The following is a 20,597-nucleotide window of genomic DNA, read 5'->3' on the forward strand; positions in this document are numbered from 1 at the left end:
AACTTTACTCAACTTCATGGTGAGTTTCTCAATTATGAAATATGTGAAGAGACCTAAATATTTCTAAAGAATATGAAGTCATGGTATGCTGCTATTTGTATACTTGTACTCCACTCCATCTCAAATGTAAATAGTGAACAACTTAGCTTGTAAAAACTTGAAGTACTTTTATACTAAAAACCCACACATCTTTATGTGTTGCGATTGAACTTTTGTGATAAGCTGTGTTTTAAAATCACGTTAACTTCACGTGTTAAGAACATTTTTTCTTCTTCTGAGGATGAAAAACTATGAGAAGATGACTTGTCTTCAGCTCAATATCTGCAATCCATGTCTTGAGTGTTGTAAATTGGGGCTCAAGGACACTTCAGAAAGGAGACGGGGATGAAACCGCCCATCTTCCCGTTAGTGAACCGGCTGGACCTGCAGGGTCTCTAACGTACGAACTCATGAATGATGTCGCTCTGGTCTTGTGTCACAAAACTGCAAACACGTTTCAAGGGGAACTTCATTCGAGGAGCTGGAGCTCATGGACGGAAACACCTGGTTCTCCTCATGAGACTGTCCTCTATGTGGCAGATGTGTTGACCCAAACAATGCTCTTCTGTCTCCCATTATGGAGTCGTTTTAGTTTCCTACCAACAGCCAAACGAGTAGTTTTTGTCCCGCTGTATTTATTGTTTCAGTCCTTTTAAAGAGTTTCTCCTTGGAGATTAATAAAGTACTTTTCATTTTTTCATTTCATTTAAAGAGTTTCACACTGCCACCATTACCCAGAAGGAAAAACATGTCCTGTGAAAGGGAATCGAGAGCACAGTTTAGTTGGATGAGAAGGCAATTGTGTCGGAGACGGGGCTGCTTATCATCACTTTCTAACACAAACTCACCACAACTCTTGTCTCCACTATGAAAAAGTTCTACATTCAGCTTCCGCCTGTAAACAAATCATTAATCGTGACTCCCTGGATGAGTCCAAGGTCGAGCTGAACGACATCCACTGTGAGACTTCAGCGGTATTGAGTGTGCTAATTTATCTCAAAAATACGCTCCCATTTTTTTTCTCTTCCTCATTATTTCTTGACCTAAAGATGCCACTCAAGTCAAGTGGTGCAGCGTGACTGAAGGGGAAGAGCAGGTCAGACTCGTCCCAGGAGTAATTGACTGCTTCCACTTCTTCTCCTCTCCCCACAGACCTCGAACGCTTGAAGGGGAACATGGAACTGGAATAATAAATTGATAAGCCCACGGACCAATTTAACCATCAAATGATCATTTTTATTTATTGACGGTTCCAGCTTTTCAAATCTCAGCGTTTGAATCTGTTGTGTTTTTCATAAATAACACATGATGCACACTCAGGGACGATATGGGGTTTGGGCTGCTGGGCATGAAAAGCAGACGCTTATTTTGGGGGAGATTTTAACATTATTCACAATAGTATTGATAAAACAGCCCTGTGCACATATGCACACACACACTCTGAGTGTGTGTGTGTCATTCTCTGGTCCGTGTGTACTGGTGTGTGTCAGTTGGTGAATAAAACATGTTGTGTGGCGCTGCTGACCCTCAAGCGCTGACATTTTGCAAAACAATATTTGATGCACGATCATTTGTGCTGATACAGTATCAGGACATGGAGACACAAAGAATGACACACAACACAGTAGTTATTACACATCAGCTATCGAATACGTTGAATATAACACCAAATAAATCCTAATATGCAAAAAAAACAAAATATGCACTGTGCAGTTTTTAAGAAAATAAAAGTGAAAGTCTACAATTACATTATAAAACATTGTCTTTATTTATAAAACATTTAAAAAAGAACATGTCATAGAGGTCAATGAAGAATTTATAGATCTGAAGAGAAAGTGAGAAGCCAATACACAAATATGTATTTATTTTAACACACGCGCACACACACACACACACACACATATATATATATATATATATATATATATATATATATATATATATATATATATATATATATATATATATATATATATATATATATATATAGTATTGTTTGGCTCTATGAAAGAGAATGAAGAGTGAAACTAAAGTTAAAGGCCGACATTTTGATATAAATGCAAAGTGAAACTACAGTTTAAAGTATATCTCTGTGTTTAAAATGTCTGCTGGCGTCATAATGTGTGAAGTTTCCACTTCGTCTTTAAAAGGCACACAAACAACAGAACACATTAAAAAGTCCTCGCTATAGAAAATTGCAACTTACCCAACCTTGACCACAGTTTGTGATCATAACATAATTAACATGAACAAAAAGCAGCAAACAGCCTAAATTATTCAATGGTGTGTTTCTGCATATATAGTTCTGGGTTAGATAACAAGGAATGTGAAAATGAATATGTAATGCTTGGACTTGCAACCTCTTATGGCATCCTGAGCTCTGGAAAAGCCTTCTGGAGCATTATCAGTAATTGCGGGTCCTTTTCCAGGGATTGCAACATGTCATTAGATCCAGTGAGACGCATTAGTGTGAGGGATGCAGCAGCACCGCGCTGGACCTCCCGACGGCCCTTTATTAGCCACTAATCCACTGATGATCGTTATTAGTGAGGAAGGAGTGTGTGAGGCTGCGTTTCTGCAAGATGCATTCTGGCATAGCGCTGTGAATATTAGCAGTGATTTATGATCTGGTAACGCCGTCCCCTCTTCCCCAAAGCTGCATTGTCCTTCTGCCAATTAATCCTGAATCTGTTACGACCAGAGGGAGGGAGAGAGGGAGGGAGGGAGGGAGGGAGAGAGAGAGAGGGAGGGAGGGAGGGAGAGAGAGAGAGAGAGAGAGAGAGAGAGAGAGAGAGAGACACACGTTGGTTGAACCTCAGACTAAAGTGCGGTGATATTTTTTTGTTAATTTCGCTCTTGTGTCTTCTTCTGACGTCCTCTCATGCGTTTCTCTCCCTCATCCTCTTCTCTTCTTCTCTTCTTCTCTTCTTCTCTTCTCTTCTTCTCCTCTTCTCCTCTGATGTCCTTGATTTATGTAATCGCTTGCTGGCTGTTTTCATATTTTGTTTCTCTTCCTAATTCTTCCATCTTCCACTTTTCACTGTTGTTTCTATAACAACCGTCGCGTCGCTCCTCAGCCTCCGTGTGTTTGAGGCGTCGTGCTTCCGTCCGTCCGTCCGTCCTCCTGAACGTGAACATCATCTCCTGAACGTGAATCATCTCCTGAATCTGAACATCATCTCCTCAACGTGAACATCATCTCCTGAACGTGAACATCATCTCCTGAACCTGAACATCATCTCCTGAACGTGAACATCATCTCCTGAACCTGAACATCATCTCCTGAACGTGAACATCATCTCCTGAACGTGAACATCATCTCCTGAACCTGAACATCATCTCCTGAACGTGAATCATCTCCTGAACGTGAACATCATCTCCTGAACCTGAACATCATCTCCTGAACGTGAATCATCTCCTGAACCTGAACATCATCTCCTCAACGTGAACATCATCTCCTCAATGTGAACATCATCTCCTGAACGTGAACATCATCTCCTCAACGTGAACATCATCTCCTCAACGTGAACATCATCTCCTGAACCTGAACATCATCTCCTGAACGTGAATCATCTCCTGAACGTGAACATCATCTCCTGAACCTGAACATCATCTCCTGAACGTGAACATCATCTCCTGAACGTGAACATCATCTCCTGAACCTGAACATCATCTCCTGAACGTGATCTCTCAGGAAGCTCTCGAGGGAATTTCTTCAAATTTGGCACACATTGGTTTTGGTGTTCAGAGGTTCAGGGTCAGACCTCACGAGACACTCATGTGACCACGACTGCTCGTGACCACGTCTCACATCTGGTCACAAATATGTTCGTGGACCTTCTCGTCCTGCTGGTGGCTTGGTGCGTCTCCCGTCCTTCCACTTTCCATCATTTTCTCCTCTTGCTATTAGCGTTTGTTCTAACATCCGGAGACGATCACACATATAAGAAACTCACCGTCTGGACTTCAGCCACAAGGAAATAAATGTAGCACAAATTAACGCGACCCCATTTTGTTTTATATTCCAGATGAGAATAAATCATTTTTTCAGGCACCAAACCTGACGCCCCATAGAGCCGCTATCTGACTCCAGCCTCGGAAGTACATCACTGTGTGTGTGTGTGTGTGTGTGTGTGTGTGTGTGTGTGTGTGCTGTACCAGCGTCGGTATGATTGCTGTTTACTCGGTGCAGACTGCGCGGCGCTGATGATAATTGCACGTTGGGATGCAGAGATTCTCCTCTTAGTTTCTTCTTGTTGTCCGTGTGAAGAATTCAGGACAGAAATACGAGACGAGGGTTGAACGGAGACGAGCGTCACTGGAAGACTTGAGCTGTGTGACCACCACACGGTGTCTTATTTATTGTTTTGGCATTTGTTGTGGGGGAAAAAATAACAAATCTTAAAAGAAATTCATCACAAAAATGTCTAATGCCTGATGTCTTCAAATGCTTTTTATTGTCCAACCAACAGTCCAGAACACAAGAAATTCAGTTTATTGGAAAGTCCTCAAATGACAAACAATTCAACCCATGATTAAAATAGTTAATAATAGCATTAAATAGTATTTTCCTCTTGTCAACAAATGTACCAGTCAATCATTTTAGCTTCAAGTTGGAAGTCTTGTCTTCACACTCACCTGAGAGCGGATGCATGCAGACACGAGGCTTCAGACTGTTTTCTTGTTGGCACCGGTTTGTTTCCATGTATTTTTTACTCTGGCAGCCTCAGCCGGCCGGGCCGAGCGGCTGCTGGGAGGTTTTCCTGGGCGGCGCAGCAGGTTGGAGTGAAACAGTCTATTGCTGGCGGACTGTCACACGGTTTGCTCTGCATGGAGATGCTTTGGTCTGACGGAGAGGAGCCGAGTGGCGCTTTACTCAGAGGCAAACAACTCGCCAACGCCACGGGGAAGACAACAAGCGACGCAGACTTTTAACACTTGGAGTGAATATTAACGCAGCGAGCACAACCTCATTTGCTTTTTGTCTAAATATGTCAGCAAAATCCCATCAGTGTGTGTGTGTGTGTGTAACAGGTGTGTGACACATGCACAACAGAGACAGCATGGGTCTTAACCTGAGGAACATCATCACTAAACGGTGGTGTATTAGCATAGCAGTGGCCGAATAACAACAATTACATTGTGATATCTCTTGATAATAAACATTCATAGCATTATCATTCAAAATGATCTTTACCTTGTTGTCATCGTCATAAAAGCATGTACTGCGTCATCACCCCAAGTAGAAGCCTCTGACTCTTTCCAGACTTCGGGGATAGTTTATAGCTGAACATCAGCGTTGTGTTTGTGCTTTTGTGAGACCGACGTTGGTGTGACGGACGTCTTGACGTGAGCGTCTCTTCCTCAGACGTCTCTAACGCCTCCTCCCTCCTCCGTCCCTCTTCAGGTCCGGAGTGGTACTTGGTCCGAGTGGAGCTGACCGTGACGGACGTGAACGATAACGTCCCAGAATGGAGCATGGTCCCCGCCCCCTACCTGGCCGTGGTGTCCACCGACGCTCCTGCGGGGGCGCTGGTCTACATGCTGCAAGCCGAGGACGGGGACGAAGGCAACAACGGAGAAGTGGAGTACTTCCTGTCTGACGGTAGGACTCATTGGTGGCAGAATATTCTCATGAGGAGTTCAAATGCTGCACACTTGCATCCAGAACATCTTTATAGTTCCTAGTAATCATAATGTCTACGATCAGAGGTTGTATCAGTGCTGTATGAAGTACCCAAGAGCCCAAGTACCTAAGATATATATATATATATATATATATATATATATATATATATATATATATATATATATATATATATATATATATATTTTTAATGATGTGTTGCTGTACAACACTGTTTTATACACATGAATCTACTGTTTCAGTAGCTGAAGGTTCAACATGAGTTTAAATGTCGTCGTCTTGCTTTTCGATGACCTTCATCACTGAAGTGTTTATTTCAGAGGTCGTGACGTCGTCAAGGTCAAAACTTTCTCCTGACGCAGAATCCAGTTTGTTTCTGTTGCTCCTGGAAAGTCAAATCTCTTTTTAGGCCAGTTCATGTTTCATGTGCACGTAGTTATTTTCCAGTGTAATTTAATTCATTTTTCCTCGACGCAGAAATAATTGCTTTTTTTTTGTTATAATTGTTCTCTATGTAATGATGTCCTCTGCCCTTTTTGGAAATCTGTTAACTGTCTATCAACAGACAGACAAAGAGAAGGATGAATTGACAATGCAAACGTATAGAAAAACACAAACAGACTTTTCAGCCGATTTGAATCGAATGCTTTAATTGTTTGCTTTGCTGAGTGCGACAGCCGCACGGCCTCAATCACTGAGTCAAACATGATAACTGCATCGCAATTACAAAAGTTATGGAAGTCTTCTCGTACCATGTTGTGTTACCGGAGGTTAATTAATCCTCGCGCTCGTCTCTCTTCTCTTTGCGATTCTCATCTCAACGACTCGCATGTCTGTCCAGTCGCATCCTTTGATCCGTGAACGCTCGGCATGCTGTGCTGCTTTTTTGTCGGCTTTTACAGCCGCCGGTATTTACACAGCCTCTTGTCCTGAGCGCCGGTCTGTAACCTCTGCAGTCTGCGATGTGTCTGCCTCCTCAACATGAACCCGAAGAGGAAGTCTGAGGGGAAAGCGACCCGATCCCCGAGCCAGCTCCAAGTCACATCTTAACATAAACATTTACATCTGGACAGATAGAATCCACTAAACATAAACATGCAACCATATCATACAGCAGCTTTTGTTCACATGACTTCTTAAGGAATCATTTGCCTCACCAAGTGAGTACTTAATGTGTATCACACTTTCTACAGAGAACCGTCACAAAGTGCTGAACAAGGGACAAATAAATAATTAAGAGTGTTAAAACCAGATTGACAATGACAGGGCCGACATTTCAACAGAACAAAGATAAAACAGATTTAAAAAGCAGGTCACAGAGCACGTGTTTAAGCCAACGCTGGTGTCAATAAGTATGTTTTTAGGTTTCTAAAAGTCGAAAATGAAACAACAAACCATAGAGGAGCAGAGCGACCACGTGTTTTAAGGCGAGTTTGTCAGAAGGTTTAATTGGTTGGAAACAAATACAAAGATGGACGACCACTCACCATCATGTTGGATCATCTGTTGCACATAAAAGTTATTTAAAACCTGCATCCAACAACTGCACAAGTCACACAAAAGTGTTGTAAATGTGTAACTTGGTAAACTGCATGTGTGAGTGACTGGAACAGGAGTTATGTGTCTATACGATCAATAAAAATGAAACCGCTCCTCCAGTCAACGTGCACGTTGCTCCCGTCTGCAGGCGGCGACGGTCGCTTTGAAGTGGACAGGAAGAGCGGCCAGGTTCGGACCACCGGCCTCCCCCTGCAGCGGGACCGGGAGTACCTGCTGACGGTGGTGGCGGCCGACCGGCTGGGCAGCCGCAGCGCCCCCGTGGTCGTGTCCGTGGTGGCCGGGGCTCGGCCGCCGCAGTTCACCAACGCGTCCTTCACCATCGCCATCCCGGAGAACACGCCGGAAGGACAGCCGTGAGTCACACACACACACACGCACACACACACACGCCGGGATTAAACATACAACATGAGCCTCTTATCTATGGAATTACCTGCAGAACAGAGATGCCGGCCGAGCAACACAATGAAGAGTTTACACACCGCGCAGTCACACACATCAGGGACGCACACATTCCTCTGAGAGATTTGACTTTCTAACACAGAGTGAGTCATAAATAATTATTTCTACGTGCCTTCAAGTATTGATTTACACACACACACACACACACACACACACACACACACACACACACACACACACACACACACACACTCACACACATGACATTTTAATGCAGTGGTTCGTGATGGATTTAATGCACAGCCTGAGATTATAGTTTATTAAATGTAATGTAATATATGTTAAAATATGCACGTCACACACACACACACACACGCACACACACACACACACACACACACACACACACACACACACACACACACACACGCTCTGGCACGCTTTCACATATTAAACTGCGTAGGCCTGTGTACCCTCACACACACACACACACACACACACACACACACACACACACACACACACACACACACACACACACACACCTCTGGCCTGACTGAAGTGCTACAGTTACGATGTGTCCTTGGATCGGTGTCATCATCCTGCAGCTTCTCTGATGTGATTGACACACTAACAAACCAATAAACTTCTTCTTCTTCTTCTTCTTCTTCTTCTTCTTCTTCTTCTTCTTCTTCTTCTTCTTCTTCTTCTTCTTCTTCTTCTTCTTCTTCTTCATGAACTTCTCTTGATGGCGACAGCAGTAAAACCTGTTTTTCGACCTAAAAGAAAGTTTCTGACCCAAACAATCGATATCAGTTTAAGTGTAAACTATATTTAGTGTTTTCACCTTCAGCACCTTCAATTCACCGGATTGTGACACAATACAACCAACAAAGATAGTTTCAATGGACATTAGTTTGATTATTTTGATGTGATTTGCACAGATTTGACATGTCAAATAGAAGATATAGTCCCTCCATGTGGACATGTGTTTCTATAGCAGGACATTGGTTTCATAGCTCAGCTCCGTTGTCTCTGGTCTCTGGTCTTCTTCACTACGTCGCCCTCCATGTTGCTCTGCACCAATATATTCAAGTCAAATCCTTTCTGCTCCACCTCGTTACCCAACTTCTTGTCTCTACTCTCACGCCGTTCTCCTCTGCACGTACTAGAGTACACTTTGCTCTTCTGTACTCAACTTGACAACCTGCAACTTAACATGTAGTCATCGTGAGCCGCTGCTCCGGAGGTGGCACTGAATCCAAGCTGCAGGAAAGCCGACTCAGAGCCCAGAAACGCAACGCCACGAGCATTGGAATGAACAACGTGTGTGTTCACCCAAATACTTCATGGGAAGTAGTTTGTCAGGAAACAGGCGATATTGTACTTCACAATCTCAAACCTTCGTGTCATGTATTTGTTGGTGTGATCTGTAAATAGTTTGCAGAGTTTAGGAGCAACATTACCGGTCATGTTTGGCTTGTGTGTACATCCCAAAAAAGTTTATTTGCTTATTTGAACTCTTTCTGTTGTGAAGAAGTGTGCTTTTAGCTGCAACGCCCTTCAGAAGAGAAAGAAAATAAAGAAATGCTCGCACTATGCGGTCCTTTCCTGTACGATTCTTCGCTTTATGGAGCGTTATGGAGACTTATGGAGCGTTATGGAGACTTTTGGAGCGTTATGGAGACTTATGGAGCGTTATGGAGACTTATGGAGCATTATGGAGACTTATGGAGCATTATGGAGACTTATGGAGCGTTATGGAGCCGGCAGAGCGAGACCGGCTCCCTGGGGAAGCCTTCCGGTCTCCAGGGAGGCACCCGGCTCTGGAGAGCAGGTCTGGTGCTGGTCCAGTCCAGCTCCTCCTGCAAGAGGAGCCCCAACAACATTCAACAACAGTAATGTTTAAAAGTGATCGGTGTTAATACACATTGGAAACATAAAGAACCTAAATGAAAAGCCTGCATGTGGTTACGTTTCCGTGGTGAAAGCGTTCATCTGCAGCACGGCACTCCTCTTCACACTTACTCGGCTCTCTTCTCCCTCGCACGTCCAGTCAGCGGTGTACTTTCTCTCCACATCTCTCCAGCTTCCTGGTCACACCGGCCGTGTCCTTCCAGAAGAAACCGCTCGGCTACAGCCTCCTCATCAACCCCAGCAGCCTCTTCTCCATCTCAGCAGAGACGGGTGAAATCAGCCTGACCCGCCCCATCGACTACGAGAGCGACCAGCACCGGTACCTGCTGCTGGTGCGGGCCAGCGAGGGCCTGGACAGCATGAGCAGTGCAGCGGAGGTTTGTTTATGTGTGTGTGTGTGTGTGTGTTATGTGATTCCACTGTCAAATTCAATGAGTTGACGGTCTTCAAACCTCAAAGATTGTTGACATTACCAGGCTGTCTCGTCAAGTCCTGCACAGCGGATTGCAAACAATGTCTGACAAGTCCTCAAATTAATAAGTCTCCTCCGAGTGGGATGGTGTCCGGTCCCTTTCACTTGTTCCTCGTGTGGCACGGCCGACTTTCATCTGCTGCATTTCGAGCTACTGTCACACACTTCTTGGACAGAATGGCAGACCCAGTAGGGTGGAAGTTGGCTGTAAGACAGCTGTGGAGCTGTGGGGAGCGGCGGTGATTATGATGTATCTTGCAGACGATAAAGTAACCACACACGGTCATTAAATCCCAGTCTGTCCTCGGATGCTGCTGGATTTCAATGTATTGATCTCCAGTTGCTGTATGGATGTACATCGCTGTGAATGTTGCAGTTAAAGCGATCGTTTGGTTCTAGTGCCTCCTCATTGGTCTCTTTTTTGTTTAATGGGAGGCATCTTGAACTCGTCGATGCTACACGGGTTGTTATGGGATGCCTTTAAACCACATTGATTGTGAAAGGGCATTAAAACCACGACCTCGAACACAACCGTGCACTTTTAGTTAGAGCAAGAGTTGTGTCTTCAGTCGAAACCCAAATAGACTTGTCTGTTTAGAACGACTGCATTCCCAATGACTTCCTTATGTTGTCAGGAAGTGAGAGAACAGCGGTTGACCGCTGCAGGCGTCGATGCATCTGGTCTGGTTTCCATCATTACTGTGGCCTCGGGCTGAAACGTGTCCTGCTGAACCGATCTGTCCTCGACTGCTCCGAGCCCCTGAGGACCGCAGAACACCGAGAGGCTGTATGGACAGACAGAGAGAGGCAGGGAGAGCGAGAGAGAGAGGGATTACTCGATTTAATAGTGAGAAAATGGAAAGGAATTGGCAGGGAGCCTGTACTGTATGTGCCCTTGTCTGGCAACCCTCAGCCCCATGCTGGACCTCTGGAGTCTGGCTAGCTTTTTAAACATCCCCACATAGAGTCCCATCAACCTTCCAAACACTGTAACCCTCCTGCCCTCACTGCTCTGGCTTTTATTTTTAAATAAGTAGATTTGCATTAAATGAGAATGGAATACTCACATTTACAGTAAAACATCTATTTGTGGTCCTCTGAATTCTGTCGCTACCATTTTACTGGTCAATACTGAGTGGTCTTTGTCAGCGGTGGGAACATGTGTGTTTGTGTAGGCTAATGCTTTTGACCGGCTGAACCTCTTACAAATGTGCCGTGCTTTATATGAGCGATAATGCCGCTGTACGTGATCCTGAACCCGACTGCTGCATCAATCACTCCATCACACTGCAACCTCTGAGAGGATAATGGAGGCTGCATGGAGACAGCACATCTCAAGTGGTCAGAGCATGGAAGTGGCGATGCAGCAAAATGCATACTAATCATTTAGTTGTGTTAATATCCATACTATCAACATCCGATACTGTAAAAAAACAAAAAAACATCTGCAAAGTAACTTTTTGACACGTTTTCTTGGTCGGCCAATATTTGTTCTAATTAATTTGATCAGTGGTTTCTATAAGTTGGCAGCAGAGGCGGTCAGAGCATTTAATCGACGTCTGTGTAAAAGGGACGCCCGCATAGTTGGATTACACACACACACACACACACACACACACACACACACACACCCTCACTCGATGTAGGCGCTGCTGTGTTGCACGTCACTTCTGCATGTGTAATCTCAACCTTGGCAGCATTATTCCGGCTTTGTTTGGTTCAGTGTACAAAAGCAAAGCCGCTGTAATGAACCGTCTTCTCCAAGGATCTCGAACAAGGATTATGAGAGAGAGTGGAATATGCTGCACGTGCTCTCTACTATAAATACACTGTTGTCAATTCATCACATGCACAGAAAGGCGACATTCTCTGCTCAGATGGACATTATATATTTACAACAACCGTCTACATTAATGCTCTGGTTTTCTAATAAAGCATTAGTGTACAATAGTGTTAAGATAAGTATTGAATAATGCGACACATTGAGGACATGTTTTTAATAGACCCCGATCAATACTTGTCGATACTGCTCCTGGTGACCGGTGGTCGGAGCTCCTACAGAGACCCAGACGCTGCAGGCTACCTCCCAATGCCTTAGCTCACAGTAGCTAACATGTTAGCATGTGTTATGTAACAGCAGACCATTTTAAATATTATTTGGGTTTATGGTTATATGTTTACAATATAAAAAATAGTTGTATAAAAAGTGAATATCCAAATGAAAATGGTGTTCACTGGATGTATTGGTAGCTTTTTATTTTACACAGAAAAGTTTAACCTAAAACCATTCTGTTTTTAAAAACAACCTTCACTGCTTGATCAGTTATAGGTCCTATACATTGTGCACCATCTGGCAGCAGAATTTAAATATGATACTCTTGTTAAATTTCTTGCTGTGCTTTTTCTCTTGTTCCTTCAGTATGGCTTGTTTTTGTGAAAATATAAGGGAAGCTTTAAGTGGGAGACAAAGACAAAAAGCTGAGGCTCATGACTCATGCATTATATATATATATATATATATATATATATATATATATATATATATATATATATATATATATATATATATATATATATATATATATTATGGCCCGCAACAGCTTGAAAGGCAGATTTTCGTCTTAAAATGAAAGTCTATTTACGGGGTACAGTGTCGATAGACTACAACTCCCACAATGCATGTTGGTTTTGTGACCCGCGACGAAACTGCATCCAACCGCGAAAGAGCAGCGTTTACATATCGGATGTTAACTAAAGACAGGTTGAAAAATATCGACAAATAATCCCAAAATGTCCAAGAAGAGAGAGCGAGCCGCAGCGGGAAGTCCACTCAAAGGAGATGAGAAGGCGAAAAGGTGTTTGTGCTTCAAGGAGACACACAGGTGAGTCTCCTGCGGGAGCAACGCGTCATGAAGGACGACAACTCACGTCGGCGCTTTGATGCCAAACACGGAGGAATAAAAATGTCGAAGAATTACAAGACAGAGTGTAAACGAAGGTGAATATATTCCCAAAAGCTACAGCTGACAGTGCTGCGGTGTAATAGTCCTTTTTGGTGAGGAACCTTCCTCACTGAGGAAAATGACCCGGAAGTACCTCAGTGGCCGCCATGATGAGAGCCGGTCCAACTCTCTAAACGCAAAGGAAAGGAGCTTCATGCCTCCTAACTTAGCTCCTTTAGCTTAGGAACCACTGGACCTTCCTTAACGAAAGGAAAGGAGAAAATGCCGACCCACAATCCCTTGCGGCGGCAACATTTAAAGTGACGTATACTTCGGCCGTTCACGAGAACAAACGATCATGACCGACAAACGCAGATCATGTAAATAATAATTAGCGTAACTTGTTAATACTTTCAATAATCTGTTAAACCGGCTGGAAAACTACGAGCGTTACGTTGCTGTTGTTGAACATGGCTGTAAAGTGATGAAACAGCTCAGCCCTCATTCTTTTATTTTATTTTAGTTAATTAATGAAAGAGTTAAACTGAACGAACTCTTCAGCCTGACTCATGTTTATGATTATCATCTTTGTAATCAACTGTTTTGTTATATTACAATAAAACACCATCAAGTTGTGTGGTGTTTCATAAACTGTTGCATATTTTTATAATCAGATTACAATCTGCATATAAACCGTAACATAAATGGATATGAGACACACATGTGACACCCATCGTTAGTGGGATGTTGTATTTAATTCAGTCACACCTGCGTCACGTGTTCAGAGCTGCGTTATCTCAACTGAGACAAAAAAAGCTTTGAATTAAGTTAATGTCATAACTTTGTCTTTGTTATTTTCTATTTACTAAATTTGATCTTTGATAGAGTAATGTGCTTTTTTAAACCCTAAATGTTATTTAATTATAACAGAGTGTACATACATTTTGACATTTATATAATTGCATGTACAATATTTTACACTTGAATGAACAATAATCAAATGCAAATACATTTATTTAACAATTATGGAGTTTTTACAGTTTCACCCAACCGTAATGCTGATGTGGTGAACATGAGTTTCACACCGCTGGTGTAGGGTCTCCCTACCTGTCTCCCTACCTGTCTCCCTCCCTCCCTGTCTCTCTACCTGTCTCTCTACCGGTCTCCCAACCTGTCTCCTACCTGCCTCCATACTTGTCTTCTTCCCTGTCTCCCTCTATGTCTCCCTCCCTGTCTCCTCCCTGTCTCTTTACCTGTCTCCCTACCTGTCTCCCTCCCTCCCTGTCGCCATCCCTGTCTCCTCCCTGTCTCTCTACCTGTCTCCCTACCTGTCTCCCTCCATGTCTCCCTCCCAGTCTCCTCCCTGTCTCCCTACCTGTCTCCCTACCTGTCTCCCTCCCTACCTGTCTCCATCCCTGTCTCCTCCCTGTCTCTCGACCTGTCTCCCTACCTGTCTTGCGCCCTGTCTCGCTCCCTGTCTCCCTCCCTGTCTCTTCCCTGTCTCTCTACCTGTCTCTCTCCCTGTCTTTTCCTTGTCTCTCTACCTGCCTCTATCCCTGTCTCTCTACCTGTCTCTCTACCTGTCTTCCTCCCTGTCTCCTCACTGTCTATCTACCTGTCTCCCTCCCTACCTGTCTCCATCCCTGTCTCCTCCCTGTCTCTCTACCTGTCTCCCTACCTGTCTCCCTCCCTGTCTCTTCCCTGTCTCTCTACCTGTCTCCCTCCCTGTTTATCAGGTAAACTTTGGTCTCTTTCTCACTCCAGCAACCAAGCGCTGCGCTCACATTGTTTCTCGTCCATTTCGGGTGAACAAGGTGACGCAGAACAAGTAAACCATGCTACTTCAGGGTCCATGCTACTTCAGGGTCACGTATGAATCCATCTCCTCCCTCTGGTGTTTGGCGTCTTGCAGGCTCATATTACATAAGACCCGCCCCCCTCGTGAGCAGGGCAACCGGTTCAAAATGACAACCTGTGACCGTGCCTAAATTGCATTTTGGTTGCACAGATGTTTGATTCTATCCCAGAATGCAGCTGTCTGCGATCCGGGACACTTCCTGTACATGCAATAACTGTAGCTGACAGCTCAGCGGCTTATTTTTAGTGAATCCACAAATAATCGTCAGAATTGCTTCCTTTATGTCAACAGATCATGTTGATGCTTTGAGCCAGCACCTCAAGATTTAGGCAATATATCTTCCCACTCGTTCTTTTATTAAAGTTTACTATAGCATTAATAATAGGGGGCTGGAGGAATAATGCTGCGTCTTCGATTCATGTATCTGCTTTTTTCTGTTCTTTTTTTTTCTACTGCTCCTCAGAAAATCTGTCTCCGTCGACCAAAAATAGCGAACAGAGGTGCTGTATTTGTGTTGACTGGAGTCACTGAGCATGACTTTAATTTGCAGGTAGTTTCCAAGTTTCTCCCTCCAGGAGTGATAGCTCATCGGCGCCATTAGTTACCTAACCAGCCTGAGACCTGCCTGCAGCTGCCCTGAGTGTGTGTGTGTGTGTGTGTGTGTGCATGCCCAATGTCCATGTGCTGGCACTCATCTTGCTTTATTACCCCTCTCTTCTCATTTTCAATCATGCTTTTTCTCATTCTCGTACACACACACGTACCGTATTTTTGAATGTCTTGTCCAACCGTCGCCATTTCCCGTCATTATGGCACTCTGCCATGTAAACACACACACACACACACGCGCAGAGGCAAACAAAGATTAACAGTCACTGGCAAATACGAAATCACCTCAGGGAGTTGACATGGGCAGATTTTATTTTGCTGTCCATCGCTTCCAAGCTGATCTTTGCTGAAGGATTATCTGATATTACAGAACTTCATCTTACCTACCGGGATTCAATACCGCTGGTATTTGCACACCACTCACAATGTGTGTGTTTGCCTTTGTGTGTTTGTGTGCGTGTAGTTGTTGTCTCTCGCGTTGTGCTCGTATGGAGAGAAGAAGTGTGGCTGGGGGTCAGAGAGGCGCTCCATCCTGCCCATGTCTGTATTTATTCCCTCTGCATGCTGCAAGCGGGCATTCAACATCTGCCAGAAGATGCTGTGTTTGCCTTCGTGCCCCTAATGAACTGAGCAGCGTTCCAGCGTCTCACACACACACACACACACACACACCTACATGCTCACACCATACAGATTCCTCTATGTGCACTGATCCGCCCTCATTTGTTAGCTCAGGGCTTCTGAAAAACTTGCACAAGATTGCATTCTCCTCCAACCTGGCGAAGTGGCCGACTCTGCAGAAGCTCCCCCGCTGAGGAGGAGTAAATAAACGCGGGATCAGGGTCAGGGCGCCTCTGGAGCTGGAGGGGGGGGGATTCCTTTTGGCGAGGGATCGGGTTAATTTGGGTTACACGCAGATGAAAAACGACTCCAGACCCAAAGAAAACCAATTCCGGATGGCGCCTGAAGTGGTAATCCCCAGATTAAAAATTTTCCTAACACCAACCCGGTGTGACTTTTAATCTCCCGCATTTCCTCTTGTGATTGCTCGGGCAGCTTTAGCATGTAGCGACAGTAACGGCGCTCCTGAGACATGTACGCAGGGACGAACGCAGAAGCCTCGTATGATCCAGCACACTGTTTATGAGGAGAAAAACCTTTCTGTCACGCGGATTGTTTTTCATCACTTTGACCGTGCTGGGAGAGAGATCCTCTTCTCCTGCTCTCCCTGAGGTTTCTGCCCCCCCCCCCCGCCTGTTAATGTTTTTGGGATTTGTGGTTTTGTGCTCCACAAATTAAATTGGATTGAATTCAGACGCTGCGGATGTTAATCCCAGTGCAGCTTCACTCAGGTAAACGGCAGAAATCCACTGCAGGACTCAGTGTTCTTTTGTTCTTCTGTTAAGATTCCTCAGAAAAGTCCTTGAAGCATTTCAATTTCTTTGTTATCTTGTTGAATAATGTTGGTGGATTTATTTGGACCTTTTATATCTTCATATATGTATTTAGTGACTATATGCGTGTCAGGGATTTGTGTGCTTTCAACGCCACATTTAACAGAAAAGTCTTCGTTACGACGGTTCAATTTAGTAATTTACTCTTGCCAACCCCAAAGTTGACATCCTCTCTCTCTCCTCTCCTCCTCTCCTCTCCTCGTCTCCTCTCCTCCTCAGGTGCGAGTCGTGATTGTGGATGAAAACGACTGCGTTCCTGAGTTCCTCCAGTCCATCTACAGCAAGGATGGCGTGCCGGAGACGGTGACGACAGCCACGTCGCTGCTGCAAGGTGAGACGCAGCGTTTCATCCGTAACCCATCAAACTCCTGTGTGGATGCGCCGCATCACCGAGTGCACTTCTTCTTCACCTCCTGATCTTGCAGTAATAACCCTCAATCCATTCCTCATTGTGTTTGTGTTGTGCGTACTTGCTCGGGGATTTGGAGACGCACTTTACTGTTTTGTTTAGCTTTGGGGGCTCAAACAATCCTAAACAAAAGGCCCAGAGGAAGCTGCTTTACTGTTATTTTTCTATTAAACTTCACCAATTAAAAAACTCCCACGCAACGTTGAAAATGTTCATTTTTATAAAACAAATCTCCTAGGCTTTTGGAGCCCATCTCATAAGCACAATACATACTGCATTAACCATGATGCTAATGTGTGTGTGTGTGGTGGAGGGATCTTTCATGCTGCGTCTGTTTTAATATTTAAAAAAATGTTCCCTCGTCTGATTTTAATGGAGATCCCAGTTACTCGTGAGGTGAATCTAGTCCGTATGAGGCGGTCGTAAACTTCTAGACTTCATGAAAAACTACATATTCTACGTCACAAATACCTCGAAGTAAAGCTGTGTGTGTGTGTGTGTGCGCGTGCCTGCGTGGGTTCTGTGTTATGGAAATGTTGGAGCAGTCCCGCTGTAGAGGCTTTCAGAACGGAGTCAAAGTGGCCGAGCTTCAGTTTTTATTTTTTTTACGTTCCTGCGTTTGGACCGGTGGGGACTGAGGAGGTACTTGTCAGCACTGGCAGCCGTGAAATCACCAGCACTTCCATCAGTGCCGCTGCTCCAGCCTCTCCTTCCCCGTAACGACCCAATTTCCACACGGGGATCGCTTAAGTTTCATCTCCATGTGTGGAAGCGGTAATTGTGAGCGTCGTGGGTGCCACTTGTCACCGTTTGATCTGTCGCGGTGCGGCTCAACGCGCAGACGGACACTTCTTATGGCTGACGGACCGCCGACGAAACCCACAGCGAAACATGTCCCACTTCTCTATCCCTCGACACACATCGAAGAATACAACATTTAGTGTCTGAAAAGAAAAAGTGTATTTATTGATCCAAATTGCCTGACGAATAAAATAAAACATTCACACTTTCTGTCTGCAAAGTGGAGCTTCACGTTCAATAAACAGGTTCACTTACTGTTGGCTCAAAGTGGAAACTCCTACAGGGCTGCAAATGAGTATTGACAAGGATAAAATGCAGGAAGATAAATCACTGCATGCACCATGTAAATTATTAATGACTGCTGTTATGACACGGCGTTGAAAGAGCTCATTAACTCACGCTGCAGGCGGAAAGCCTTCTGGATCGGGTTCACATTGCGACGCGTCGTACGTGGAGGCGTTTCCACGCCGTCCGTCCGTTCTCGTGAACATTGTGTCTGCGGGAACGCCGAGAGGGAATTTCTCCAAATTTGGGGCAAAAACGAATTGACGAGAACATTTAGATTTTACAAAAACTCCAGAATTCACACGCAAATTACGAGCGATTCCACTCAGATGTCTGAAAGGATCAAACTATGAAGCGATGACGTTTTGGACAGACTTGTGCTCTGGCTTTAATCATCCTCATCATCACGCGTGATGAAGGGCAAATGAGCTGCACACACAAGGCACTCCTTAAAAGACGGTCATTGTTGTGTTTTGCTTCCTCGTTAACGAGCAAAATGAACTTGCTCTTGCTCCAAAGAAATGCACATATGTGTTGCTTGTATCTTTCTTTATATTCTTGCTTGTACATTTGGTGAAAGTATATCGATTCTGTGTATTCGTTGTGGAGTTCAAAGTATTGCGTTGTATATCGTATTGACGCGTGAGTGTATTGAGCGGCGTTGGATGTGTGTACTCTTCTACATTTCCTGCATTTTCGTGCACAACAAAGATATGATGTATACGAGTCAAGTACTGATAAACAAATCTGTTTCCACTAAAACAATTAGCAGAGAGCACTCGCGGAGGCCCACGCAGTGCAACGCTATGAAGCGCAGCGTGACGGATACATCAGAAGATTGTGTGCAAATCATTCATTAAAAAGCCAAACAGAAAAACGGAGATTCTCAGCTCGTTGTGAGAGCAATCAAACCGACCAGTAAATGAACAGCAGAGCCAAACCGACGCTTTGATTATCTGATGAATTGAAGAGTCAGAGGATCCCAAAGTTCTTGAGCTTCAACGGTCAGATCAATCAGATTCTGTAAGCTGAGGTTCTGTTCGACAGGAAGTGGACGGGCCCGGTCACCGTCGTACCTCTTCATCTCATGGGTCACAACCCTCGTCTTCGGATCGGCTGCGCGTCAGAAAGCGTTTCCGATGGCGGATGAGAGAACAACTGAGAGTTGACGTCCTCTGAACACTGCACTTTCAGGATTCATTTGAGGATGTTAAGTTATTTGTTTCAGCATCAAATCTGTGCTCTGTTTGTCAAGAAGGAGCCGACTTAAGAAGCCGCCGGGTTCAGGTCCGGCTCGCCGCACCGGGCCGCCGGCGCTCTGCTGCCGCCGAGAGCCGCCGGATGTGGGCGGGACTTTTTTTAAATGATCCGCTGGCTTCCATTTCCTCGTAGCGTTAAACATGAGATATCATATATGATGGTTCTGGAGCTTACGTCAAGTTATGGACTAAAAAGACACACACACACACACACACACACACACACACACACACACACACACACACACACAACAAACCGTGCTATTTGTCTGGAATAACTAATCAGAATTGGGGCGATGTTGACGCTCGATGCCGGGTTACTGCAACTTAAATCTTGTAGTATTTGGGGATTTTTCGGGATGATGCGTGGACATCAAAATAAAAACAACACAACCACGCAGCCGATGACATGATTTCGATGTCGGTTTCCACGGCAACCCTCGCACCTCCGAAACGTTCTCTCCGGCCTTGCAAATTATTATTATTATTATGGAAGAACGGATAAAATGATAGAAATGAAAGAAACGGTCAACGTCCCGGGTTCGATTCCTGCCTTTATTGAACGTATATATATATTATATATGAAATAACCTTCAGCTCTCTCTCTCTCTCTCTCTCTCTCTCTCTCTCTCTCTCTCTCTCTCCCCAATTTCTGTTATCTGTCAGACTCCAGTGAGTGAGGGAGGAAGCTAATGAGTGAATAAGGGAATAAGGTATGAGGTGTAGGAGGCACAGCAGGTGCTCAGCTCGCTGCCACCAACAGGTGCACGAAGGGAGGCGAGAAGATCCACCCTGCTGCGCTGACGTGTGTGTGTGAGTGTGTGAGTGTGTGTGTGTGTGTTCTTGCACATCTCTTTTGAGCAGGGGCTGTCTGTACTTTAGTGAGTATCTTTGGCGAACAAAAAAATATCAGCGTTTCCCGGATCAGACGGTATTTCTATAT

The 20,597-nt window shown here is 44.5% G+C and overlaps 1 protein-coding gene across 1 annotated transcript in view; it reads left to right on the plus strand.

The window, feature by feature from the left end:
• Positions 1-20,597, plus strand: part of si:ch211-186j3.6 (neural-cadherin) — a 250,418-nt gene that overhangs the window by 63,945 nt on the left and 165,876 nt on the right. The window contains exons 2-5 of the mRNA XM_068575994.1: positions 5,447-5,644; positions 7,374-7,599; positions 9,738-9,942; positions 17,120-17,231. Of these exons, the coding sequence (XP_068432095.1) occupies positions 5,447-5,644; positions 7,374-7,599; positions 9,738-9,942; positions 17,120-17,231 (741 nt within the window). The remainder of the gene's footprint in view (positions 1-5,446; positions 5,645-7,373; positions 7,600-9,737; positions 9,943-17,119; positions 17,232-20,597) is intronic.

This window comes from Clinocottus analis, unplaced genomic scaffold (assembly GCF_023055335.1).
Source record: "Clinocottus analis isolate CAN_PGR_092001 unplaced genomic scaffold, fCliAna1.0.p SCAF_1, whole genome shotgun sequence".
Lineage (NCBI taxonomy): Eukaryota > Metazoa > Chordata > Actinopteri > Perciformes > Cottidae > Clinocottus > Clinocottus analis.